General features: G+C 41.1%; 2 protein-coding genes across 3 annotated transcripts in view; one reads left to right on the top strand and one right to left on the bottom strand.

Moving 5' to 3' along the window:
- The window catches only part of GLUD1 (glutamate dehydrogenase 1), a 30,737-nt gene extending 11,748 nt beyond the window's left edge, over positions 1–18,989 (bottom strand). The window contains exons 1-5 of the mRNA XM_085230102.1: positions 18,401–18,989; positions 6,972–7,052; positions 6,107–6,162; positions 5,152–5,215; positions 3,877–3,971 (exon numbers count right to left, since the gene is read on the bottom strand). Coding sequence (XP_085086228.1) covers positions 3,877–3,971; positions 5,152–5,215; positions 6,107–6,162; positions 6,972–7,052; positions 18,401–18,833 — 729 coding nt within the window. The 5' untranslated portion in view covers positions 18,834–18,989. The remainder of the gene's footprint in view (positions 1–3,876; positions 3,972–5,151; positions 5,216–6,106; positions 6,163–6,971; positions 7,053–18,400) is intronic.
- A 23-nt stretch (positions 18,990–19,012) lies between these two features.
- The window catches only part of SHLD2 (shieldin complex subunit 2), a 36,365-nt gene continuing 27,472 nt past the window's right edge, over positions 19,013–27,905 (top strand). The window contains exons 1-2 of one of the 2 annotated variants that reach the window (XM_010714172.4): positions 19,013–19,534; positions 19,627–19,687. The gene's annotated coding sequence lies outside the window, so the exon portion shown is untranslated. The remainder of the gene's footprint in view (positions 19,535–19,626; positions 19,688–27,905) is intronic. The other variant, XM_010714170.4, reaches the window with a different exon arrangement.

Here is a 27,905-nt window from a genome sequence, read left to right as displayed (position 1 = left end):
TTCAGAAAAGCAGTATATACAACCAAGACACTCTTACTTCATACGTGCTAGACAGCCAGCCAAGGAAACAGTAGACTATTTAAAACCAGAATGAAATTTTCAGTTGAAATTAATAGTTTGAAAAAACTTCTCCTGAACTACACATTGCTGGGCTTTGCTCCTCTGTCACCACCAGTTCCCATGCTCCCACACCCTCGAGGCATGGTCAGACAGTGCCTTGGCACCTAATGTGAGTGAAAGAGCAGGGATGAAAGGGAATCCACAGTAATGAGTCTGCCAGCAGCCGGATGGGTTTCTCTTTTGCCAGCAGCGTAGACGCTGGGAGGCTCCCTCCCAGTACTTGTGCCAAATACATTTGCATGCCAGTGGCCCGAGTGCAAGATGCTTGGTGAGAGGAAGGAAAGGAGCGGATAAAAGTGGTGGCAAAATGGCAGGAAACAACTAGAGCCATAATGGAAGCTAGAACTATTTATTGTGTGAAAATGATAGTGAGTTAACCATAGTATTTAACAGCCCCTTTTTGAAGGCAATAAAAACAATGGTGGACTTGACCACAAAATTCACTAATTCAGTTTCCTTAGGTGTAGCTGCATTTCTTTCGTAAAGCTGTATGCTCCCTCTGGTGGCATATCCACTATAAATGAGATTTGTGGTGGTGGTTTGCAAGGGAACAAATTGGCGCAGTGTTCTGAAGTACTACCAGATTTTCATTCTGTTCTTTAGGCTGAAAATGGATATTTTTTTTTTTTGTCTTCATGCATTCACAAAGGAGGAAGTAGTTTTTATACAGTCTTCTTTCACACAGGAGAGCGTACTTATTTAAGTTCCTTCACATGTCATATCAGACATTGGGGACAGGAAGTACAGAAAAGTGGAAAGGATGACTTAAATCAAGAACTTTAGTCATATTCAGTTCAATGATCTGGAAACTTGGGATGGATTTTCTGGAACAGTTAATGTGGTAGTTAAAGACTTGCACGGTTTGGCAAGAAAACACAGCGTGCTCATGCTGAGGGAAGGTTCCAGTCGTCTTAAAGCCACATATAGGAACCACTGTCAATTTGGGGAGGGTGGGGGGTGGAAAATTAGCACACCTCAGCCTGCAGAAGAGGCAGCCTTCTGATAATGAAATTTTCGCTCCTATTTATAAGCTCCTTTTTTACATGGGTAGATAGTGACAGGACAGGGGAATGGTTTTTAACTAAAAGAGGGGTGATTTAGATTGGATGTCAGAGGGAAATTTTTCACTTAGGGGGTGGTAGGGTGCTGGTACAGGTTGCCCAGAGGGGCTGTGGGTGCCCCATCCCTGAAGGTGTTCAAGGCGAGGTTGGATGGGGCCCTGGGTGACCTGACCTAGCGCCTGATTCAGTGGTTGCAGCCATGCCTGCAGCAGTGTCAGAATTAGATGATCTCTGAGGTTCCTTCCAACTCAAGCGATTCCATGGTTCTTATAATGAGGAGATTATACAGTATTTTCTTTTTTTTTTTTTTTGGCTGGAATTAAAGACTTCTGCATTAGTCTCTGAACTTAGCTGGTGAAGTTCAGACACTGAACTTTTGCTTGTATCTTAACCCTTTTCTCTGGTGCAGTAGTGTTCTCCTTCCTTCTCCAACTTTCTGACTTTATATGTTAGGTTTCAAACAATCTCTCCCTATCTAATTCTTTTATTTGATTTTACCTTTTCACTTCAAGCTCCATGCACACATCCTTTGCATCCACTAACGAATCAAGTCTGTAGATACCTCAGATAGCTCCCATTCTCCACAGTAATCTTTCCACTCAAGTGAATACAGTCCTTTTTATAGCTTTCACTTTTTTTTTTTTCCTCCCCTGAGTTATAGTTAGCTTCAGTTTTGCTCAGTAGTCATTTGTCTCTTAGCCTGCTTCCTCCCTTCCCCCTTGGTCACTTCAATCTATTTCATAGTACTTCAGTCACAATTTTAGTTCTTGCTGTCTCAATCAGATAGGAATATCTTTCAAATAACTCTATAAACTACTTCTCATAGTAGAGGTATGTTCCAGAGGTGTTGCCCTCTTCTTCTACACCTGGCCATTTTCCACAATAGCTTGCAAGTCTCACTATAGCTACTGTTTTCTCTTCCATGTAGAGTCAACTTCAGAAAATGAAGTATACTTGATTTAACCTTTTTATTTAATTTTTAATTCACTTCTCAGAAAAATCCATCTAAACCCTCTCAATTGTCTTTGGTCAAGAATGAGACACTGCCATTCAAGGAGAGCCTAGGAATAAGGAGCTGTTGTAGCTTAATTCAAATTGTAATTTTATCCTCAGTAGTGGCTTTTTTCAGTGATACGTGTATGCCTAGAACTATGTAACAAGCTGACGTGAATGAATGGAAAGAATAAGATTTGTTTCCTTGTTTAGTGTGTAATATTCCACTACATTTAAAACACATTTCTGTACAAAATAGTGTATGAACTGACTATTAACAAAACTGGCTGTGTGCTGAAAGCCTTCCATATCACTTTTAATAGAGCAATGCTGTTGCATTACAGTGGAATATGCATTTCAATGCAATGAGTTAAATGTTAAAACAAAATGCCTAGATACAGTTTCCTTCAATGTTGGAATGTTAAGTTGTAACAGGGGAGCAAGCTGTCACTTTGCACCTTCTAAGTCTTTCTGACATCTTCCAGCTTTTCATCAGTTCTAAAATTTTATTTAAAACATTTACATGTGAGTAACAAAAAGCAAGTAATGTTTCAGACCTCAAAGCTCTGTACACATGCTATTTAACTTGACTAATAAGCAAGCTATGGCCTCTTCCTCATGGTGTTTTTTCTCCCATAAGGTAATTTGTATTGTATTTCAGATCTAGAATAAAGCATGCCATCCCCTCCTCCTGCTGTTAAAGGACAAGACACCACAGGGTTAGCATTCTGACAAGAGCCTACTTTCTCAGGAAAGGCAGGCTTGTCTTGTACAGATATACCAGAGAGAAATGTGTGTCAGGTAGCTCTAATGCCTTGCTAATGGGAGCATATATCCTGCTGTACTGAAAAACTGTTTGAAATAACTGCAAAAGGTGAAAAGAAAGCATCTTTACAATTCAAAAGTCACTTGGTTAGGCAAACATGCAGTTGCTCAGCATATTTACACCCTAGTATGAAGCTATGGCAAGACTCCTTAGGAAAGTCTGACCTGCTGAAAAAGCAGAAAAGGTCTGAAAGACAAGCTAGAAAGATTGGATAGCATAACAGCAGAGTCCTAAATAACTTACCCAGATTTTTTTTGCCCTATTTGTCAAAAATATACAATATTAAAGGTTGCCTAGTCAACAGTAATACTTTTGGTACAGTCAAAACGGGTACAAATAAGGCAACAAAGATGAAGGTCAAATAATGTGGGTTTTCATCTTAGTGTTGTACTAATAAATGAGAACTTATTTATATGGTCTGGAGTGCTCAAAATCAAAGCTTTTACTTAATGCTTGTAAGTTCAGTAGTCTGAAAGTGAAATATTTCAGTACTTCTAAGACTATATCCACTATTAGTAAACCAATACTTAGCAAATTTAAGTTTGTAATTATAGCACTGATGAAAAAGTAGGAGCAAACAGTAGAAATAGAAAAAAAAAAAAAAAAGAATAACTTAAAAAACAATACATTTTTTCTGAACAACCACAGTTACAAACAAGCTTAATTGAAGCCAAATAAATAAAGCGTTAGCCTTTAAAGTTGTTTTTCTTCAACTGTCCCCTAAAAACCTTCTAACAGTTTTTGAAAATACACTTAGATCCACATAATCAAATAAAACCATATGGTTAAGCATAATGATGATACATTTCTAGACGTAAGTATTTCTGCAAAGACTAAGAAAGTTTTCATACTTCAAAGCCTCTGCTCAAAACTTACATAGTGTCCTATTGTACTGGCGTAAGTGTCAGCAATCCAAGACATCTCCCTCTCTCCTGTGCTCATATCAGGAGCAGGCACATCAACTCCAGGACCTGTTGGCAACAGTGAAAACAGCTTTTAAGGATCGCACCTTAATAGTTACCTTCAAACATTATTCCCCTGGGAATTGAACATGGCTTGGCAGAGGGGAGCTGTATTCCTGCTTAATCCTCTGTTCATTATTCAAGGAACTGATTCTTCTGGATTCAGTTCAGTTTTAAATGTTGTATCATGCATTTGTACAATACTATCAAAAGCATCAACCTTTCACACAAGATGCTCAGTAAAATAAAGATCAGTCTGTCACAATTCAGAGTAAAATAACCCATCAAAAGTGCAGTTTCACTTTTAGCATCATCACTGTAACAAGAAGGGCGATATTTAGGTATGATTTCTGTATACCATGCTGTTATTTTTGCATTAGAATTTTTTTTGCATCTGCTTGAGTTAATAACTTTTATTTGAAAATTGAAGATAGGACACTCCTTGCCATTGCACTGTAGTACACATTTGATTTTTGTCTTTCGAGAGACATTACATCTTAGGCTTTTGAGAGTACTTTCACACATCTGTTGCAATAGAAGCAAGTTCTGTTTTTTCTAGGTAACTAAATTTAGCATTTACACAACCTATTTAAGATGTCTCACTCAGCAAGATCTTAAATCTAACTCAGTCTCTACAAAGTTGTTTTCTAAGTATTTGGAAAAGGCTTGTGGAAACTACATAGCAACAACCACAGGTTCTGTTACAGCAGGCACCTATACTTCTTGCCTGTGTTTCCCCTGCAGCCTATGGTTGTCATGGGTGAAGTCAGCAACTTTCTCTGATGTGGACCTTCCACTTCCTTCCTCTGTTTCCTCAGATGTATGCCAAAAGCCTCAACTGAGATGACAGTTACAGTGAAACAACTTGAACAACTAGAAATTCGCATTGCAACAGGTCTGGTCACAACTTTTATGATGTTTCTAAGAGAAATGTGAGTCATTTTGGATCCTGTGAGCTCAGCTGTTGTGGCTTTTCAGAGCAAAATGAAGATCACAAAGAAAAGTTAAATACAGTTCATTTTACAATTAAATTGCAATGACTCAATTTCTGGCAGCATTTTGCTGGAACTATTACGTCAAAATTATTTTCCGATCTCAAATGAATTTAAGCATATTGTTTAGTGGCTCCTCCTAATGAACAACAAATCAGATTCCTAAGTCTTGACAGTAAAAATTGTATGCAACATACCAATGAAACCTTTTTTCGCCAGCTCCATGGTAAATCTTCTTGTGATCTTTTCCAATTCATTGTCCTATAGAGAAAATGTAATAAACATTACAAGAAATCATTAGTGTTCATAACTACTTGCTAAAGCCTATGCGCAAGACACATTTCTTTTTTTTTTTTTTTTAATTTAGGATGATTCATGTGCTGCTTATACAGTTTATATGCCTTTTCCTAACATACCCTTGGTATTCAGACAGTACAAGGAAATGTTTGACTTTCTTTCTGTACATTCTGATCCTTGACAAGTTAGGAGTGCAGCACAGGAAGAACCACCTGTGCAGAGATTTCCATCACACAAATCTGATATCCTATGTGAGAGATTTATACCTAGTGACAGCAATAGCCAGCCTGGGGGTTACGTTACGCAATCAATGCAATTTAATTACTTTGCACAAATCCTTACAGACTTCTGAGCTTAGAATATCTGCTATCTACTTCAGGAATCTTTTGTATGCAAGCTACTTTAATTAGGGAAAGAAGGCAAGCCTGTAATAAGCTTTTTATAAGCCAGGTTTGTTACCATTTACACTGGAACAATACATTAAAAGGTTTAATGAAGCATAACACTATTTGTCAATATGAAGAGAAACACTAACTTTTCTAGAAACAATTAAATGTGAGCTTTTTTTTTTTTTTTCAAGTTGGTATTGTTACTAATCAGGTTCCAAATTACTTGTTTTCTTCTTCTGACTTTGAGGAAAAAAGTAATGACTAAGTAACTGAAGGATCCAACCTTGGAAACAGATCTGTTTTGTACCTATTGCAAGCACAAGCTAAACTCAGCCTCTGCAGAGGCAGAAGTGGCAGGAAGTTTCAAGTGGTCAGTAATACACTTAGAGCCAGTAGGAGCTGAAGTACTGAAGCTGGCAGGCTTCAGTACTGCAGTTAACTATTTTTCATCTATGATTAAGCTTACTGTGTAGTTCTTGGGATTGATCTTCACACCAGCCTTTGCTCCACCAAATGGCACATCTACAGGAATGCGAAGGAAAATAATTTTATTTTTTTGACAGTAAAGGCAGAGCACATCAATAATGTGTGAGCAAATATGTTTGTTTTTTTTTTTCCTGATGAGAATTGAGTTTTTGCCATGTTTAGGTCTTTTCAAGTGTAAGCTACAATCTGATCTGGGTCCTATTAAAAACAGGAAATCTTTCAAGGGCAGCTTGAAATTTGTCTTTCAAATTCCAAAGTTGGTTGTTTTGAATTTTCTATGTTGCAAGGTTTCGTGCTTAACTTGTTTCCAGGAGGTGCTACAGCTTATACTTTACTGTTTTATCTCAAATTTAGGAGTCCTAAGTGATGCACCTCTATGTTCAATGAGATACTGTTTACAATCAGATAATGCACAGATTCTCTCCAACCTGCCCTACACTTTAGCAGTCACACATGAATTGTAATTCATTATAACCTGTAAAAAAAAAAGTTTATCACTCCTCCATCTCCAAAGCTTCTGTGTGTGAATCCTTTACAGCCTCTATCTGTTCCCTTAAAACTAGCAGCCTACTAATAAGAGCTTGATACACATTCAAGAAGCACTTTTACAGGGAAGAAGCTACCAGAATTTGGACTTAGCAAATGAAAATGCAGCTTTATTTGAGCTTAGGTGTCAGCAGTAACAGCAGAAGGAATATATGCAATTTGTTTTGGCCCCTATATTTTTGTTTCCCAACTTGCTAAATATTTTAATCAGATTAGTGTCTAAAACTTAATCCTTTAGATGCTTTTCACTGCTGATGGCAATTGAAGATTATGTCTTTGCTTGAAAAATCATCACTTACCAACCACAGCACATTTGTATGTCATTAGAGATGCTAAGGCTTTCACTTCATCCACACTAACATCCAAGCTGTAACGAATACCTGCGGAGGACAGGAGGAAAAAAGAGAATTCACTGAACAACTTCACAGACACTTACAAATTGAGAAAGTTAACCCCAGGCCTGTATTTATTAACTGCTTTAAGTCTTCGATCCTCCATTCTCCTACTTATTTATCCATTTTTTAGCTAGAATTCAAGACTTCAGCAATTCTGTTAAGTAGTTTAACAGAAGCAATCAAGCTTGAGAGGAAGACAAAGCACACTGATCGATGACCTAGAGTAGAGTTCTTGAGGGGCTGGTAAGGCTCACCAGCATTCTCTAAGATCTTTAGCTTTGCACTTCATTCATTGTTTATACAAAATCAACTGTGTAGCTGAATGTAACTTACTAGTACATGTTTAAATCAAGAACTTGCTAGAGTAATGCAAGCTGCTAAGTTGTCGTGTGTTGGCTATGGTCCAACAAAACCATACGTAGCATCAGAGCTCTGACTACTAGATGCTGCCAAGTAACAGAGAGCTGCAAGCCACTCCTCTAATTCAAATCTGTTCAAAAGATTTTGATGGAATAACTATTCCAGCCAGCTCATGTGTGACTAGGCCACCCACCCCACAATGTGTGAAAGACTGCCCTCGCTTGTATTTCCTGCTCTTACTCTTCCAGCAGCTTTGCTGACAAACAGTCTCAGTGCAAGTTCAAACAAATTGCTGTGGGTTGACAGCAGTGAGAGTGCAAAAAAATAAGAGATCACAGCCTTCAAAGTTGTTCAGAACTTAGAAGGAAACGATTACACAATGGCAGGGAGACCTGTCACCTGCCTGACTCTTGCTCATTTTCTAAAAATGGGTTGTAGCTCCCCAGTAGATTGAATTTGATGTTAAAATGGTGGTAGTTGCAGTGGAAAATATTTTCTAGCCAAAATGATAGGATGTGTATATGCAGAAGCCTAAAAATGAAATTTAGGACCAGCACAATGTCCAATGTTGTGGGACAGCAAAAACAAACAAAAAAAATACTTCTAGTGCTGTGTTAGCTTATATTCAAGTTTCTCCTACATCACTAACTAGACAACAAAACTCTGGAGGATTTATTCTCTTCTCCCTCAGCTTCCCAAATTCTTGGCAGTAGGTCGTGCCAAGTTTCACGGTGGATTGTAGCAGGCACAGAGTGTCCTTTAGATGCTAGGACAAGGCATCACTAATTCCTTATTATGTAAAGAGAAGACCATGTTCAGGTCCTTAAGAGTGAAAAAGGCCAGCATACATTATCCAGACTAAAGCACTGTGCCACTATGAAAGCCAGGCCTGAATGATCTGGAAACCATCCCAGTTTCAGAGGAACTGAGTGCTGCTCAAAACTGAGGGCCAACCTCTGCTTTTTTTAAGCCTGTTCAATTGGGAAAAAAAGGCCCAGTCCTCTACAGAACAGAATTTAAATTTAGTGTGTATATGGGGGAAGGGTGGCCTCCAAAGGCGAAGTAATGAGTTTTTGACTTAGGCAGATGTGAAGGTGTTACTTCTGAGGTTCAGGAACCTCTCTCAAAGGAAGTAATCTTTGAAATATGGGATCTATTAAAGTCCACCACAACAGCTGAAGATAAAACATACCTGCTTTTGTAGCAGGTCTTACTCTGATCTTTTAGAGGAGCGGTTAAGCTTTTGTGGAGCCTTGAGCAAGAGCAGACTCCACAGTGTCACCGACTGTCCTGCTTGGTGGTCCTGGCCCTGTAGGTATGCTCTGCAGAAGGTTTCCTCCAGGGAATGGCTGGAGCCAGTAAAGTCTGAAGCCCCAAACCCTGCCAAGCAGGAATGAACTCTGCCCCTCCTGCCCCACCAGAACCAGGACGTTGTGTATTGATTCAGCCCACATAGTTACTCAGACTTCACCAGGTTATGTACACAAAGCTGTTCTGCCAGAATGATGCCAGTACTACTCCTGCAGGCACCTAATGTGTCCTTTGGTGATATATGGAATCAGCAGGGAGGTTAAATAATTCAGGATAGCTGTTTTGTACAGTTTTAACAGGGAACCAAAGTACAAAAGGAGGGATTAGCTCCCTCACGCTCCATGTGGAGGATGCAGTATGAACAGGTGAACAAAGAGTAGTTTGACTGAAGACTCATGCAGAAGCTCTGGTTTAGTAGCAGTAGAGTCACAGGTTGCTGTAAATTTTATTGTAACAAACATTAAACTTTTATACCAAGTGAACTAGGGAAAAAGCCCCGAGGCTAATAAAGTATCAATGTGCTTTCATCTGAAACGCCTACTTGTCACCCATCAGAATAGGGACAGCTTTTAGAATTGAGACTGAAATTATCCTTTTATATTTTGAGCAGAATTGAGCCTTAAATAGTTGTAGTTGAAATGGCTTGTCACATGGTTTGCTGTAGTAAATGAGAGACTAGGGAAATCTGACTTGAACCAACTTCACTAGGCACTTTATTCTAGTTTATCTGCTAAAATGTTTTATTATGATGTCAGGTATAGCTCACAGTGTGGATTTCAGGTTCCCTGACAGGAAGTTCTTGCCCTCTGTGGCATGGGTGGATAACACTGAGGATGTGCCAACAGTTTGTTCTGCTTCATGGCTTGGCTAGGTACTAATTTTCAGGAGCTGTCATTCTTCTGCAGCAGGCCCACCTCTCACCAAGGATGTTTTCTGTGCTAAGCTGGTAGGACCGATGAGAACCAGGCATCTGAGAATGCTGTCCATTCCAAATGCAAGGGGATGCACAAAGATAAAAGACTTAATTTCTGTTCTATTTAGATGTGAGTGGAATTTAGTTTGACAGCTTCCTAATTTGGCAGGAGTAGAGCATTGCCATTCATTTGTATGGCTCTTTTGGCAGTGTTGCTATGTATTCAACAGTCGGATTCTAAAAATGGACCGCATACGAGGATAAAAAATTGTGGGGTTTTTGTGGTTGTTTTTTGTTTGTTTGCTTTTAAAGACTCTTAATACATGAGCAGTGAAAGTAACCACTACACAGCCTTACTGGTTTTTGAACCCTAGTACGTTCTACACAGTAAGTCACTGGAAACTTGGGGCTCTCACAGCAAGCTAGCCAGACAACATAATTTGAAGAAAGCCTCCAGTTACAGTATGAGTCACTGCCATGGAAAATACTTTTCGTTGCAAAAACATACAGATTCTTGTTCTAGTTAAGAATTCTCCTTCCTTGCCCCACCCCAAGAAATTAAACAGCGTGCTAAGCCCGAGTTTGTTTTTCTATGCGCGAGACATTCCATATGAGGAAATATTTTCATTTTAGTGTTGTTTCATTACTGGTCAGCAGAAAGGTCAGGCTCTGCATTGTTTTAGCTTTTAAAGCTTCCATTTTCTGACCTGTATTGTGGAGATACACTCCACCCGATTACCTCCTGCACTGAGCCCAAAGCTTACTTTGGTCACAGTAAATTTTGCTTATGCTATAAAGTTAGATTCTTAGATATCACGCATTCATCTTCACTTAGCCAAAAAGAGGTAGCAAAGTTCTCAAAGTACGGTACTTTCTGAAACAAATGTCAAAGCAGTAATTATCAGCATGACTGCATTTTGGACGCTGTGATTATAGAAGTCAGTTACCGTTTTAATTAGCAGGTCTGTACCAACAGGCATGCAACAAAGATCTTTTTCTTTTAAAGAAGTCTCCACACCCTCCTAGATTTTATGTTGTATAGATTCCAGCCCGTTCCGTCACACTCAGCACGTGTTACGCTGCCTTAGTAAATGCTGCATACAGAATCATCAACTACTGGAGGATGATTACTGCTCTTCTATCATGCCTAAGGGTCTGTTTAAATGTAATACCGCACACTTAAAGTTGGTGTCATTGTTTCCTGATCAGCGATGACAAATGATAGTGCCAACATACGCTCTTACCACTAATGAGCATGAAGCACTCAAAGCCAAGTCTCAAAACTAAAGCATTGCCATAGCAACCAAGCAAAACACTCAGAGAGCTGCACCTCCTGCACTGAGCTAATCTTAGCAAGTCTCTCAGCTTCACCACAACACGGAACAGATTCCTATCTCAGTTTGAATTATTCTTGCCTAGCAGAGGCTTTTGTCCTGCGCTGACTTCAGTGTTCTCTTCTGGTTGTAATTATCATTTGAGCTTTGAAACTTAAGTGGGTATTTTACAGGTCAGTACTCTTGTTCATATGGTGCTCTGCGTCTGTCTGCAAAATGCTTGCTCATCACAGCAGGCATTTCGGGACAGAGCCATCCTATACTATCTATACAGCACGCAGCTGAACAAGCCTTACGATCTCGTCTGAAACTTTTTTAGGAGTCGCTATGGCTGTATTATTCTCCCACTCAGCAACACTGGTTTCTGCAGTGGCTATGTGAGTTAACAGCTCATCTGACCCCACCCAGAGGCTGACACCACATCTAGAGATTCACTAAGAATGCCCGTGCTGTTAAAACTACTCCACAGAATCCGTAAAGCAACTCCAGCGTTTATTGCAGTGCCTTAGTTCTTCATCTCTAGATTATGTATATGACTTTCATATACATAATCTAGAGATGTTTGGGAAGTATGTTTGGGAAGTAAACAAATGAGACTATGGAATGTACTGATTTCAAACACTGCGTATTAGCTACAAGGATATATATATAACACAGTAGAAACAGATCTTCTAGGCAATCCTTAAGCTCTTTCAAAAAAAGTACATTTCTCTAAGTCCAAATACCAGCAATCCTTTTAGCCTTCCCTATAAAGAAATTACTCAACCTTATTTAACCATATGAAAAGTGTGGTAAACAGTACAATGACAAATTAGTAATTATGGAAGACTAAGAAATTGCAGACAAATCTCTAACAAAGCAGGATGAGTAATTCAGTGCTGGAAAATAAGAATATTGTTCAACAATCAGTTGCAAGAATTACTCATCCCTAAATTCAATTCACTAACTGCCAAGGGAGGAGTATTTGGTTCTTCACATGCAGCATTAACCAGCTCCAACCTGGGGCAGGGGAGATGCTTCCCACCATTCTGATCTGCTCAAGAGCATTTCTTCAGTGAGCATTAAGGTACTCAACCAGGCAGAACTCGTCAGTATACAGCTCCCTGTGTACTATTAACAAGCTGTTCTATTACTTGAAATGTGTATAAACATACATGCATGTACGTTTATTTCATTCTGTGCAGAGAAAAATCAAGAATACTGTATTACAACAAGCCTCTGAGGGCACTAGTAAGATATTGCATTTTGAAAGGTGAATACAGCAAATGTTGTCTAACACTGGGCAGGCACATCCTACCTGAAAGAATACATGCAGAATACTGCTAGAAGGTTGGATCTTATCTACAGAGCTACCTCAGCACTACCTAAAGGATGAGGTTGTCCATCCAGCTGCACTAAGGACAACGAAGTGGTAGGTAAGGACTGACATAGGGAGAGGCAGTGACACTGCTTCCATGCAGACATTAATACTATCAGCATGGGTGTGTGCAGTGGGCGGAAATAACAGGCTGGCCATGGCAGCTCAGATGCCACCGGAGCTGCAAAACAGTAAGCCAGTGCTGGCACGAAGCAGGTAGACTCTACGCTGTGCTTAAGAGTCTAGATCCTAATGAGGTGGAGCTGACGCAATTTATGCAAATCAGATGCATAGAATACCTGCCTGGATGACCCAGAGAACATGAGGGAAACTCAGGCGAGAGGTTTCCCTTCCTCACTCCCCCACGTGTTTATCCAGCAAGCCCAGAGCTGAGCGCTTTCTCTATAAATAGACAAGGAGCCAACAGTAGCGAGGGAAAACAACTATTTAAATCAAGGACAAAGCTGGCTACTACACAAACTGTGGGAGATAACTGCGTGAGAAAGCAGAGACTAGAAAGATTAAAAACCAGAAGGAGGTATAGCCTGTTACTGGAGTATCAGTGGCAAAAAAAAACAGTGCTAACGGTCCACTGAAAAATACTAGGTTAGAAAAGGACAGCAAAAGCATAGGCTGCACATTCCTTATCCTGGGGTTTTTTGTTTTTTATTTTGTTCTTCGATTTATCTACATATCCATTACTAGTCTAATTTAAAAGTTTGTTATCCTACAATAAGAAAACAGAAACACAGAAAATAAGGCGCTTGTATAAGCTTTAGCTCTAACACTGCAAGTGTTACCAGGGTTAGGCTAATTACCCTTTTTTTGTTTAACTTTCAGATTACTTCAAAATTAGACCTGTTTCCATGGTTTATTTCAGGTTGCTGATGGTCTGTTTATTGTTCATTTCTATATCTTATCCTCTAAGACCAATTGGGACGAAGATACAACCTCAGGACTTTCAAGCAAAATAGCAAAGCAACCCCAGATCAACATGGTTGAAGTAAAACTGAAGTAAAGGTGCCTTACATTACTATCCCTTATTTTTCCCTCTTAGGGGAGTAAACCATGGCAGCCAAGCCACCACAAGGGATTGTACTGGTCTGTTGCAGACAAGGCTACCAGCATCTATGCATACTGTTCAAACAAGGTTATGTGCATAACTGCAGCTGTTTGGTGACTGGATGCTGAGATTAGCTTTAGCCATTGTATGGGGCTGCTGAATCATGGCCTGAACCTCTGATTGATCACCTGAGGCGAGCAATGAGTCAGCCACGGGAGCACAAGTGAAGGCAATTCACCTGTGCTGCAGGAAGGGGTGGAGCCTGGCTGCACCTCTCCTAGAGCCATTTAAGAGCTGACAGCCAGTGGGAAAGGATTTTATTATTTTAAAATAATAAAATATAAACTTATTTTAAGGAGTTTATTTTGCGAGCCCAGGATAGGGTGAGTGACTTTCTTTCCTTACTCCAATATAACAATTACGTTAGCCAAGCTCCTGGATATACCATACCATCTGTATATCCATTGACTATACAGCTATAGATTGCTGCAATGAAGAAACTGCAGCAAAGGTAAGACAAATAGATGTCACCTTATGCAGTACGAAACTCATTAACATGAACTTGGGACAAGTAAGAAGGAAAAATGCTGATAGGCAGAAGAAAAGCTGCCAAAACCAGAAAATAGGATAGTTCTGTAATACTGAAAAATCTCCTTCCATGAACCAGCCAAAGCAGCACCATGTAAAAAATCATCAGATTTCTCCGACTCCAAGTCAACTGAGCAAGTGAAATAGATCATCTGTATTCTAATACAGATCATAAACAGAATTTTAAAGTAACATATGACAAAATTTTTTGAAACCCCTATAGAAGTGGAAGTCAGAATCTACCCTGGAACTGAAGATTTTAAAATTTTTCTGAACTGAGGAAGCAGATAAAACTCGGGGCAAGTTGGGTGAGCACAAACAAAAGGTAGGTTGTTTCCCAACTCGGATTTATTTGGTTTCATTGATAAGAGGTCTGTTGTGCAGTCAGCTAATGTGAAAAGGCTTTAAAAATTTTAAAACCATTTTATAGCTGTATCTCCACAGTAAGTGCTGCCTAGCAAACATGGAATCAGTTCCATACTACTGAGTAGGTAGGAACTCAATAAGCTTACTCGTATTTGCACAGTGGTTACTTTCACTAATCTAGTCCTTCATGCTAACCTATGAAGGAAAACAGTTGTCAGCAGACACATGAAAAAGTAGCTTAACCAGTTGTATACCTTCCTCAGAACCTGATAAAATTATTTACAAAGATTCATTATTTTAAATAGTAACTGTGTGGATACTTTTCAATGGAGTCATTTGTATTCAGCCATTTCGTTTCCTGTACTCTATTTGTTTTGTTTTAGTTCTTCAGCCAGCTGTCAGTGCAATGAATAAGAGCAGCTGTGGTTTCCTGTTAATTCCGGCCACTAGCATGCAAGTCACTACATAAGCAAGGGAAAGAATAATCTGACCCACTGCATGGATCCAGCTACCATGAGCATTAGTCCCGTCTTAGCAATGCTCCATGCAAGAAAACTGCTCGTGTCCACGAATATCTGAAGGACTGGTGGCAAGTGGATGGGGCCAGGCTCCTTCTGGTGGTGCCCAGGAACAGGTCAAGAGGTAGTGGGTACAAAGTGGAAGAAAAGAAGCTCCACGTGAACGTGAGGAAAAGCTTCTGCCAAGACAGCCCATGGAGTCTCCTTCTTCGGAGATACTCAAGACCTGCCTGGATGCTTTCCTGCATCCTGCATAACCCACTATAGGGAACCCGCTTTAGCAAGGGAGTTGGACTCTGATCTCCAGTGGTCCCTTCCAACCCTTACAGTTCTGTGTTTCTGTAATATGTTTTCAATGGGATGTGGAGGTACTCAATCAGTTTCTAGTCCAGCTAACAGCTCACTTGCAGAAAACGGAGTGTTTAAACCCTAGATTTGAGTATTGTGAGATCTATCGCTTAAATTTGTGACCGTTTTGGAAAGATTCCAAAGCACAGGAGAGAAGCCTGTCAAAAGAAAAAGAATTGCTACCTTTCCGAGTTGCAAAGATTTGCAGTTCTCAGAGTCGAGAATTATTTTATCTAAAAATTAAGTGTTACAAGATGCAGAAAGTTATTTCTATTTTCTCTCTCTCAGCGATGTGAAAAACAAATAACAAAGTTACAAACACAGACTTCCTAAAACTGCTTCTCTTGGCCCAGAGAAGGGCTACATGCAGTGCTGTGCAGTGACAGTGTCTGACGCAATCAAGTTGGCTTGTGTTTCTAGACCCACTTGGTGGGAGAGGGAGATTAAGTAAGCTATTAAATAATTTCCTATAATATTAAATGTGTATTAGGATGTTAGAAGTAGGCCATTAAGAGCATCATGCTTGTTCAGGAACGTGACAGCCAAGATTCCATTGAGGTACAGAAGTTTGTCTACAGAAAAACTTAGGGCTGATCTTGAATTTGCCATCATCCAGCCCAACCCGTGTGCTCTGCCATTCCATCTCTGCACCAGGCCAGTCACCTGCTCAGGACCCTGACTTTCAAGGCAAGCCTCTTATGACATTTGCTCTGCTGAGTTCTGCCTAATTGCAGGCAACAGAAATGACCACAGGAGGAGGTATGCATGACCAGTAGTTTCTACTGGCATGCATCACCTGCATGCGCTACGAGTTTTGAATCTGCTTTATAAAGGTCAACTTTAAGGAGTTTGGCACTTTCTAGTGGACTACTAGGCAGGGTTTGAGGTTTCACCAAGGGGTGAAAGTACAGACAAAAAAAGTTGAAGATGACATCAGTAACTGAAGAAAAAAGATTCTAATGGCTACAGTGCTAAGCTATAAACATAGGTGTTCGGTAGAAATGGTAAGGCGCTGCTTAAAGTGCAAATAATTCAGTCTCTGTTCCCCCAATAACTGAGCTCTCTCCAGGTTTATAGTATTTAAATAATAATTTTTAAAAAGTATTTGATTTACAGTTTCTCTTGGTTAGTTCCTGGTTAAATCTGTGAATGAACACAAACAAGAAAGTACACAGAAGTCATACAATCATTCATGAAGAATTTTAGTATGGATGTGTGTCCAGAAATAAGGAGTAAAACTAGACAACAACCTTGAAAATTTTAAAATCCTTTATTTCCTGCACTCACACTTGAATCTTCAAGTGTTCTTCCATCACCTGTCTAAGCTGCAAACAATGGTATTTAATATTCATCAAAGCTTATTAATATGCATACCATGTACTTTTTCCGTAGAGGTCCCTGAAGATGCAAACCTAAATCCAATTACAATTGTACAACTGTACAATATCTCAAGCTCCAGGAATGCAAGGAAGATGAGAAGTATAGTGCTTCTTCAAAGAGTGACAGAGATGACAAAGAGTATTGATTTGCTAGTGATTACCTAGCTGTTAAATAAAGGCTCAGTACGAATTATATGTCCTTAAAAACATAACCTGTGGTATGGGGAACAATTGATCAAGCTACTTCACACTAAGTGCAAAGCCAAACTTCACAAGCCTGCATCAGTGATATTAGGAGCTGTGCGACTCCTACTGCTCTGAAAGTCTTCCAGCTGCCAGCTCACCCCCTTCTTTTAAAAGGTGACCTTATGTCCCTTGCTGCTTCTTGCTGGTGCGAATCACTTAGGCTGTACTCTGGACTCAGTGCGTGGGACACTCACTGCAGCAAGTTTTTCCATTTCATACTAGGGAGTTTGAGTTACAGTGCACTGGGCTTTGTGTATTTTTTTTTCCCTCCTGTGGAATCTACCAAGATTCTAGTTTTAAAATCACTTTTAGACAAAAACTCACATGGTTGGTGCACTCCAGACGGATGCAGAAATAACTTTATCACCTCTTTTCCTAGCAGCTTAAGAAATGTTTCTGGTTTGCACACCTCTTTAATAGCAGGTTTCAAGCAGCCTATCTACACGTACTGTATCTCACGTCCTGTTTAAATAAACTATAAATCCAGGTCTGTCATCTGATAATAAGCAAATCCCTACACAGCACTGGAAGGTAAAATCCATTTGCAATCGCACTGCATTGAATAGAGGGTAAAGAAAACATCACTGTCAACTCCTTCCTTAACCCACGGTGTGGAATGGCACAGGGAGAATAAAGACAAACCCTTAGGGCTGGCTATTTTCCTTAGCTGTGATTTCTAACTGCCTTGAAGTTTTCAGTGCATGAGAATCATGTCTCGAGCCGCATTATTTACTTCTTGCATCTTTTGGATCTTATTTGAGACTGCAAGAAGAACAGTTGTCCATAGCATCAAGCAGTAAATCCAGGAGCCTACTGGACTGAGGAAGCAGCCATGGACCACAGCCCGCAGGGCACAGCTGTAACTTTCCACACACGCTCCAGTGCTGGCTCCAGGCTCACAGCAGACAGGCTTAAGAGACGCTGCTGAAAATCAGGGAATTCTGCTGAGGATTTATAGAGATGCTGATGTGGAACAGAGGGTAACTGATAGCCAAATTGGTTGTTTGTTCACGTGCAGAGTGTTTTGTAATTCTTCACTGCGAAAACAAACATTCCTCCGGTTCTGAGCAGCGCCGATAGCTTCCAATACGTCATGTCAGATCTTAAATAGCATCTTATAATTTCATTTGCTCCCGAACTGTGCTTCATTACCCGCCCGCAGCTCTCAGGAGTAACACAGGCAGTACCGAAAAGGGCTTTGTGTGAACAGCAACAGCAAACAAGCGTAGCGTAGGCAATGACAGCTCAGCCGCCGGTGTTTGACAGAGAGGGCAGCCGGGCAGGCCGGCGTGCTGCGGGCAACCCGGTCAGCCACCGCCGCGGGTTGTGCGGGACGTTACGAAGGGGGGAGCCGCGTCAGCAGGGCAGACTGTGCCGCAAGGACGGGGGCGCTGCTCTCGATAACGGGCCCCGCAGCTCCGGCGCTAACCGCCGCCCGGGCCGGGCCCGCCACCGCGTCCACCTCCCCCGTTCCCCCGGCCTCAGCACGGCGCGTTCCGAGGCAGCCCGAGCTCGGGGCCCCGCGCGGGGCGGCGCGGCGCGGCTCTCACCTCCTTTGCAAGGGGTGCGGTGCTGGCTGTGCTGCGCCCGGTAGCCCTCGATCACTTCCCACTCGCCGTTGTCGCGCTTGATGGGGAAGGAGACGCTGAGCACGTGGTTGCAGGGCTTGATGATGCGCAGGATGCCGCGGACGCGGTGCCGCCGCTCCTCCATGCTCTCGCGGGTGCGCAGCCCCTCCACCAGCTTATCCTCCACGATGCTGGCGCCGCGGTCGAAGAAGCCCTCCACCATCTTGAAGAAGTTGGGGTCGTCCTCCTTGTTGGCCGCTTCGCAGTAATGCCGCCGCGGGCAGCGACCCCCGCCCCACGCCGCCGCCGCCGCACCCCCGGCCGCCGCCGCCACCGGCCCGCCCGGCTCCGCGCCCGCCAGCACGGCGCTGCCGGCCAGGCGAGCGGCCAGCTGCTCCCCCAGGTAGCGGTACATGGCGCCGGCGCTTCCGCTAGACACGCAGGGACGACGCGTGGCGGTGCCGGTGCGGCCGCCGCTCCACAATAGGCGCGGGGCGCCGCCGCCGCCGCCTTTAAACGGCCTCGGGGTGGGGGGGGGAACTTGCGGGTAGTACGGAGAGGCAGGAACGCGCCGCTCCTCGGCTCTGCGCATGCGCGCCCCGCCCCCGGCGGGACGCGGGGGGAGCGGTGCGCGCCGCCGCGGCCCTTCCTTACAAAGGCGCCTCCTGCGCGCCTAGGAAGGATTGCGCGCGTGCGCGGGCTCTGCTTCGCTGCCGCCTTTCGATCAGGCCCGCGCTCGGCCTCCGCCGCGGGTAACGGCGCCTTGCAGCTCCGCTCCTGTGGCGGATTACTGCGTCCTGGTGGCGTGAGTAGCGATAGCAGCGAGGCCCTGCGTGTGCCCCGTGCCGGGCGGCGCGGCGTGCCGCTGTGAGCGGAGCTGCGGGCTCTGCATGTGACGGCGGTGGGGCTCTGAGCTTTGTCCGTGCTGGTGCGTTTGGAGCACCGGTACTGCTGCTGTCCCGTGTGCTGAATGAGCTGCACGGCCACCTCGTGAAAATAAGTAGCTCCCTCCCGTGTTAGTGCTTCAAATCGCCTGCGGAGGTGGGAGTCAAAAAGCAGCCGAAAATTATGTGTGCCATCCCGTGTTCCCTTATTACAGGTGGTGAGCGGTCAAAGGTAAGCTGATTAGAGAGGTTTATAAAAAGCCTGTCAGGTATGGAAGTGGCAGTTGTAATAACTAGAGGTTAACAGCATCTTCTTTTTCGTAGTGTGCCATCAGGAGGCTCATCTTTGAGTAGCAGTGTTAAGAAAAACCAACTGGTTTCTAAGGTAACTTTTATTTCATCTTCACATCCAAGAGTTCCACTAACCTTCAGTTTCCTGTGAAATATCAGTCTTATATACGTGTGCCCTTCTTCATACATGGAAATATATATACGTGCATGTATAGTATATTAATGTTTTTTACACTAATACCTTCATGGGTAGGCTCTGAGTATTAATCAGACTTTGCAATGGGGTCATTTACCATTCTGTGTGAAAGATTGCTCTAAGTTGTTACTAAAAATGTGCAATGAGGGAGATGAACAAGCTGATGTCACTTATCTAAGCTTCTGAAACATCTCTATGTACTACTTGATTACTTTTTAGCTATGCATACAATAAAAAACCACTGTATTGTGCCTCCATGAGGAAATGCAATTTTAAGGTGTAATAGTTTCAAAGCAAACAAAATCAAATCTTATGTGTTGAATTTTAAAGCCTGATGGATAAAATCAATTCTGAGTCTCATATTCTTTTTGCCTTAACACCAGAATATTATGTGGCTAACTAATTGAAAATCTACAGCTGACCAAGGTAATCCCTTTCCTATGTCTAGCGTCATTAGGAGCTATTTTATAAGTGAAAATAAAAAGCTAAGAGGTCAGTAAGGCTCAGCATAGTTTTTTCTGTCAGTATTTTTCAGTTGAACTAAAATGTCCCTAGGATGAATTGCATTATCTCAAGTTAGAATAGCTACTACTAGTTAGCATCCCAGTTGCCATCCTTGTTGGCTCACCAGAGCAGGTGAGAGAACACAGAAAATGGAAATGAGGACTCTGTGCAAGACTTAGCAACTTCACTCCTTTTGGCTGAGCCATTTTGAATCCAGAGTAGACCCAGGATTGCCTTCAGTTCTGAATTTTCAGTATGAGCATCCTTTGGGTGATGTTCATTCAGTGCATTTGAGCTGAGAACTAATCCTTTTGTGTGCTAAACTGAGAAACTTTCTGGTAACAAAAATGCAGTTTGAAATGCTCTGCAGGTGGAATTGGAGTTGTGTCAGCAAGCTTTGAGTATTTGGCCTTAACACATGAAGTGTTTAGCATTTCTCATGCTTTTCTTATCAGATAAATTGATTATGCAATAAAATCCAAATGTTGTTTGTTTGCATATCTAAGAACTTTTTTCTAGTGACTCTAAAAATGACTTGCTTTGTGAAATTAAGGCTGTAGTCCAGTGGGGTAATGAAGCATCTCTTGAAGTTGAAATGAAGTCTTGTTCCTCATTTAATTCCATGTATCAGTAATTTTATATCCCTAACTTATGTCATCAGAAAACACAGAAAATGTTTACTTTTCTTGGACATGCCGTACAGCACTGGTAATGTTGCAGTAGTACATACACAGGTGGATCTCTCATGAGGAACATAAAATGGTGCCATACGAAATTGCATTTGGGGTACGTGCATAAAACCATGGACAGTATTGTGGATACAGTAATGCGATGAAAACAAATTTATGTTGTTTAAAGTATTCTGAGGTCTTCTGGAAAGGAACTTGGTACTTTATATTTAGTGCCATTAAGATCACTGGGCGTGGAAACAGTGCGGTGTCTCAGTAAACTGACTAGATAAGCACAGAACTTGGCACAGTTATTCTGCGAGAGTTGAGGCTGTCATTGCAGCCTGAAGGAAAACTGCTCAGTCTCTGAGATGTGTGAATGGTTGAATGATAGCTACTGTAGAACAGGAGCACGTAGATCTGTCAGGAGTACAAACTGCAGTCATATTCCTTTTGTTTAAAACACTGTACATGTCTTTAAAATATAGGGTATGCAGTAGGCCATATGTATATGAGGTCTCACAGTAACATTGGAATTACTTGCATATTGTGGCTAATTATGTTACAATACTATCAAACAACAATCTAATAATTATACTGCAGGTCTCAAGGCATTGTCTAGCTTTACAAATTGTGATTTCTACCTTGACAATGATTTTAAGTTTCATGTTAAAGAAAATGTAGAAAGCATAGATGTCTCTACTTGAAAATCTTGTACGAGCAATGTCTTCAGAAAAGTTGGGGGAAACTGTTTAAGAGTGCGTTCCTTCTTACATACGTAGGTTTCTCTGACATTTATGCTTCCTCCTTTTTCCATGGGAACTACATCAGATTCAAAGAGCACAATAGCACTCTAGATAGATCAAGTTCTCCGCAAAAAAAACATTTGTTTTTCAACATTGTCTCCACCATTAGTTATGCATTTTTGCCAGCCAAGAACAAGGGTTTGTATGCCATGCTTGTAAAAAAAAAAAAAATATATATATATATATATATATATATATCTGTGTGGTGGTTTTGGAACATAGCTTGTCTTCCACATTGCTGTTGCCACTGTTGAAATGTGCCACCCACCACCTCACTGTGCTCGCATCCACTGTTTGGACTCTATAAATGTTTGGCAGGCGTTGGTGGTTGTTAACAGGTGCCATTTCTTCTGCATGGAGGAATTCAGTTCTGCCCATTTACTCCACATACCCTTCCATGTCAGATGCCATCTAGTTTGATTAGCCCTCTGCTGCTATCTGTCACACGGCAACAAAACATAAGAGAATATTGATGGGAAGGTTCAACCTCTACTGCTATACCATCAACATCTGCCTCCAATGCTACAGGCCAACATAGTAACATAGGAGGCATTACGTTTGGAGCAGCCCTCCTATATAATTTTCATAAGGTATGCCGTGGTTTAAATATCTAAGGAAGCTTTACTGATCTAAGCTTAGTTTTCATTCACAATTTGTGAATAAATTGCACTATCTTTTAGAGCTAAATCTTTGTATCATGTTTTTTACTTGTGTTCTTTTTATACAAAGCCACTACCTGACGTAACAGGGAGAAAGTGAAAAGTGTGGCACAGTCATCTGGCTTCAAGATCCATTGCTGGAGGGCTGGCTCTGTGAGAAGCCATTAGAGGCAACAAATTAATTAGATGAATCCCAGAAGACTATGTTTTAATTTGACTTTACTACATAAGCACTCTTCTAAAATGAACTCCTGACTAGAAATCTTCAGTCACCTCTTAACAACAAATTAGAGGCTGAAGTTGATGGGAGGATGTTTCATAGGCAGTGTAAGATAACAATACCTAAACATGTCTGCTTAGAATCGTGGAATTGTAGGGGTTGGAAGGGACCTCTGGAGATTGAGTCCACCTTTCCTGCTGAAGCAGGTTTCCTACAATAGGTTGAGCAGGAAGGTGTCCAGACTGGTCTTTAATATCTCCAGAGCAGGAGACTCCACCACGTGTCTGGGCAGCCTGTTCCAGTGCTCTGTCACTCTCAATGTAAAGAAGTTCTTCGTTGTGTGTGTGTGTGTGGAGCTTCCTGTGTTGCAGTTTGTGCCCATTACCCCTTCTTCTATTGCTGTGTACCACTGAAAAAAGTCTGCCCCCATTGGCTTGGCTCCCCTCTCAGCATTCTCTTCTCCAGTCTGATGAAACCCAGATCTCTCAGCCTTTCCTTGTTGTATGGGAGGCACTCCAGGCCCCGCATCTTCTTTGTGTCCCTCTGCTGGCCACAGAGACTCTCTGCAGAAGTTTTTGAACTGAGGAGCCCAGATTTGGATGTAGTGTTCCGTATGTGGCCTCACCAGGGCAGAGTAGAGGGGAACGATCTCTTCCCTCAACCTACTGGCTGCACTTTTCTTGATGCACCCTAATATACCATTGGCCTTCTTGGCCACAGATGCACTGGCTCAAGGTCAACCTGCTGTCCACCAGGCCAACCCCATCCTTGGATCATCTTTTTCAGAGCTTGTTTCCAGCAGGTCTGCCCTTAACTAGTACTGATGCATGTGATTACTCCTCTCAGGTGTAGGACCTTACCCTTGTTCTTGCTGAAGTTCATCAGGGTCCTCTCTATCCAACTCACAGTCTGTCCAGGTCTCGCTTAACTGCCGGCGCAGACTTCTGTGTCAGTTACTCCTCACAGCTTTGTATTGTCTGTGAACTTACTCTAGATTGACTCCATCCCTTCGTCTAGGTCACTGATTAAGGTGATGAACAGGACCAAACCCAGTACTAATCCCTGGAGAACACCCTAGTTACAGTGCTCCAACTAGACTCTGTGCCACTGATCATGACCTCCTGAATTCTGGTAAAGAACTATTAATCCCTTATATGTTTGAGGTATCTAAGCTAATTCTTAATAGCTTCAGCTGTGTTTAGCTATACCAGTGCTGGGAAACAGGCTGGCAGAATTTTTCATGGGCTCCTTGATACAAAATAACCTGAAGTCAGTGATTCTCTAGGTAAGCTGCAGAAGTTAGGTATATACATGCTGGAGGTTGGAAATGTGCACTCTGTATTGTGGTTAAGTTGGAGAAGAGGTATGTGGATGACTCAGATAATGTTTGAAAGCTTCCAATACATAATGTTACTAGTGAGGTGCTTAGACACCATTGGTCTGATTTTTTTCACGTTTTATTTTCATGACTACTAACTCGAGTCTAACATCTTGTTCATGTGTATATGCTAAGATTTGTCGCTCTATTGCGCTATAGAGAGTGCAACTTTGAATTGTGTGGGAACCTGTCAGATTAAGGTTGTTAGGGAGTTTGGAAAATGAGAGTCTGAAGTGTGAAGGTTTTGTTTTCTAAGCTGGAAATGTTGCCACAAAAAAGATGGGCAGCTGAGCGAAATAATAATAATTCAATTTATTATTGAAACAATCTGAATGCTTTTCAATTGTCCTGGAAATCTGAAACAAGGTATCATTTCTTGTTTCTGGTGATAGAGTTAGTTGTGCAGAATGTCAATGTGATATTTTCCTAATTATATCAAGTGAAAGGCAGTAGAAAAACCCTCAGTAAGGGGAACGCATCCTGTGCCAGTTTGTCAGAGCACGTGTCAGAGGGCAGCATTCTGAGCTTTTTAAACGTTAATAATTCTTCTGTAGAAGTCAGAAAATATTGAATTGATTCTGATAACTGCCTCATGAGTAAATATGCTTTTGATTGCTGTGAAAAGTGGCGGTGCTTATGTTTGTCACTTTGAAAGACCTTCTGTCTCCATCTGTTTATATTGTTGCTGTGCGTGATGACTGAGGCTGCCAACTGCTTACTTCAGCTCTGTGACAGAACAGATATAAAAAGCTCTTCAAGTACACAGGAGATAATGTCCTCATCACTTGTTTATACAGTCCATAGATATGCAAAAATTTTTGGTGGCGTGTTTTGGTACTGTGTTGCCCTCAGTGCATTTACCTACTAGTAGGCGTTTCCAGGTAATACGGTGGAAATATAAAATTCTTTTTATAAAGCTTATTTTCTGTAAATTCATTTCAGGTCTTCAGATTTGTAGGACAAAACAGCTTTCAGGTTTGATCTGAAGCATGCTGGAGTTGACAACAAATTAATCTATTTTCAGTGACCTTCCAGTCAACGTGGCATTCATTAAGCAATAGAGGCTTTTGCAGGTCAATTTAAAGACTTCTCTCACTTCCTGTATTAGTAGGAATCTGTTAAAGCAGCTGTTTTGACTCTGTGGAATAATAGCTGGATTTCACTTGGTTCTTTCTCATGTCCACTTTAAAAAACAAAAGAGGAGATTATGCAGCTACCAAACAATATATTTGAGCTTCTCACCCAACTGTCAGATGTGTTTGAAAAAGCTAGCAAAGGGAAAGCTTGCATGCATAAAAACATTCACAGATACACTGTGAGCTTGCAAGCTTCTCTGCCCTGAAGAGTGGTAGGAGTAAAAGTGCTTTAGTCAGTTTGCTTACCAGGAGTTGAGATATTTCTTTAGAGCAGTGTTTGTTTTAGTCAGCATAACGTAGTAGAAAGTATGGCTTGACAGGGCAAATTAAGAGTAGTTGGAGAGTAGCATTTACAAAAAAAATCTTGATGGCCTTGGGTATCTGGCTGAAAATTGTACCTGAGATTCTAACAGCCTGGAATCCCAGCATCAGAGATTGCAAACCAGCTTTTTCTTGCTTTTAATACTTAATTGATAATCAGAGGTTCTTGTTGATATAAACCAAGAGTCTTTTTGTTTTAAGTATAAATACTAAAGCTATTATGAACTAGAGGATACTAGTCTCCTGTAGTGCTTCTGTTCATATTTCTTTGAACAAAGTCAGCTTTATCCTTTTGTTTAGGAAGACATTGGTTATTGAATCTGTTGTTAGAATGTTTTAATGTTTAATTCAAGGCAGATTTATAGCATTAGTGTCCTTTGTGGAAGATGGTAGTGGCTGAAGTGCAGAGTGAAAAAATAAGTTTGTTAATTCATTTGATATTGGAATTGTTCATCAGAGTAGCCTGAAAGAATGCTAGATAGTATTTTTTCAACACATAATGGATTTTCCAAAATTTTTCACTGGCTATCCTCAATGTTATAAGTGCATGTGATGTCTTTCCTTAGTTATCTTTCGCAGACCTCAGCATTGTTCATGGTGGCCTTGGGATCTAGAGATCTAAAACAGGATGTGAACTTGATCTGACTCATCCAAATGGAACCACAGAATGGGATAGTTCTGTTTTAGTTAAAGTGTCCCGCACTCTGAGCTCATTTGTGAACTTTTTTGTCTTAAATAATTTATTTCAAAAACCAAACTAGATATTCCTGGTACTTTTAGTCTGTTTTCTAGTTAAATGAACTGGTTTTTAAGTCGTGTCCTCCTGTGGAAATACTGGAGCTCCTTTTCTCTAATCATTTTCTTGATTATTCTTTGTTGTCTAAGACTGTCAGTGTTGGCAAGATAATGCCTTACTATCTGTTTTATTTTATTGCCTCTGATTTTATTTTTCTTTACTGGAAGTCGAAGTTGAAGATAACCAATCGTTGTTGGTAGCTGATTTTCCTTAATTTAGGAGTATTTTATTGTTGTCATCTGACTGTCAGTTTAAAAACATCAAGGATTTGTAAAAACACTTTTGAAGTTATTTTTTTGCTGCCTTATCTGTTTTGTAGGTAAAGTGGGGTTTGTCTTCAGTAAAGATCTAACTGGCAGTCCAAATAACACGCAATTATTGTTAGTGAAGTCAGCTTTCTTGAACATGAGTATATGCTGTGTGTTCACCAAATTTGTAGGGCGTGTTGGTATTGTGGCAGTTGTATAAATACAAGTGCTGTGTAACAACATGGTGCTATGTAAGCAGAAATAGAGCTTCTTCCTCTATCTGTTGTATGCCTTGTGAAGGTAGGAGATTAGAGGCAAGGGAAAAGCCAGGCTCCTTCACTGTTTCTGTTCCTTTGGTATACTTTGTGCCTCACTGGTGAACCCATACTTGTAATGCAAGTCTATGAGTGTTATTGAGTTCTAGATTTAGTTCATTCTTCATTATGTGACTAACTCAATGAAGGCTATTTCAAGTCAAGGAAATTAATGGGCCTGTTAACTTAAGGAAATATATATTTAGCAAAGTGTTGTACTCTTATCACCTTTTTTCTCCCAGAGCATGCAGGTCTTAGTCATATCAGAACATTGTACACTGCCTCAGCACTTAAATCTCAAAGGAGTTCTTAACATTTTGAAAACCAAGACATATTTGTGTGGGTTGGTCCTTCACAGTACATAAAGTAGGAGGGAACCTGCTTCAAATAGTATGAAGTTCAAGAATGGAACAAAAAAAAAATCTAACATCAGGCACACTAATAACAACTTTGAATTATTTGATTATTTTATACTTATATAAGTGAGCACCTGAAACCTTGCTGAAAATATGAAAGCATTTGACTGAAGGCAGTAACTTATACTGCAGGCAGAGAGGAAATTAGATATAGAAATGGACTAACTGTTTTGAAACGTCAATAGGTAAACTGTAAAATTGAGTTGAAAAGGTTAGGTTTGTGATGGTTATCTAAAAGGCAGAGGATTAGCATTGAGCAGTGGTAGTGCAGTATTTTAAGTATAAGCATGGAACACTTGTAGTAAGTTCTCTGCTAGCTTCACTATACTGTGTGGGCTGAAGTAAATTACTTTCCTATCTTCAGTTCCCACAAGAAAAGAAGGTAATTAGGTCTTCTCTACTTCAAGATATGGGGATGACAAATACATTATGTATCATTTAGAACTTGAGCAGGTTTTGCAAACTTCGGATTAGTAATAGATGTAGGACAGAAATTATGAGCAACTACAGTATTTATCCTCTGAGAAATGATCCTCTGAGGAACCTATGGAATTTGCTTTTGTAACAAATTTTGTATACAAATTTTCTGTCACATATAGGTTTTCTCAAGCCATAAAGTCTTAGATTCTCTTATGCAATAAATAACATTT

The sequence above is a fragment of the Meleagris gallopavo genome, chromosome 8, assembly GCF_905368555.1.
Source record: "Meleagris gallopavo chromosome 8, MGAL_WU_HG_1.1, whole genome shotgun sequence".
Classification (NCBI taxonomy): Eukaryota; Metazoa; Chordata; class Aves; order Galliformes; family Phasianidae; genus Meleagris; species Meleagris gallopavo.
This window is presented reverse-complemented; position numbering and strand designations above follow the sequence as displayed.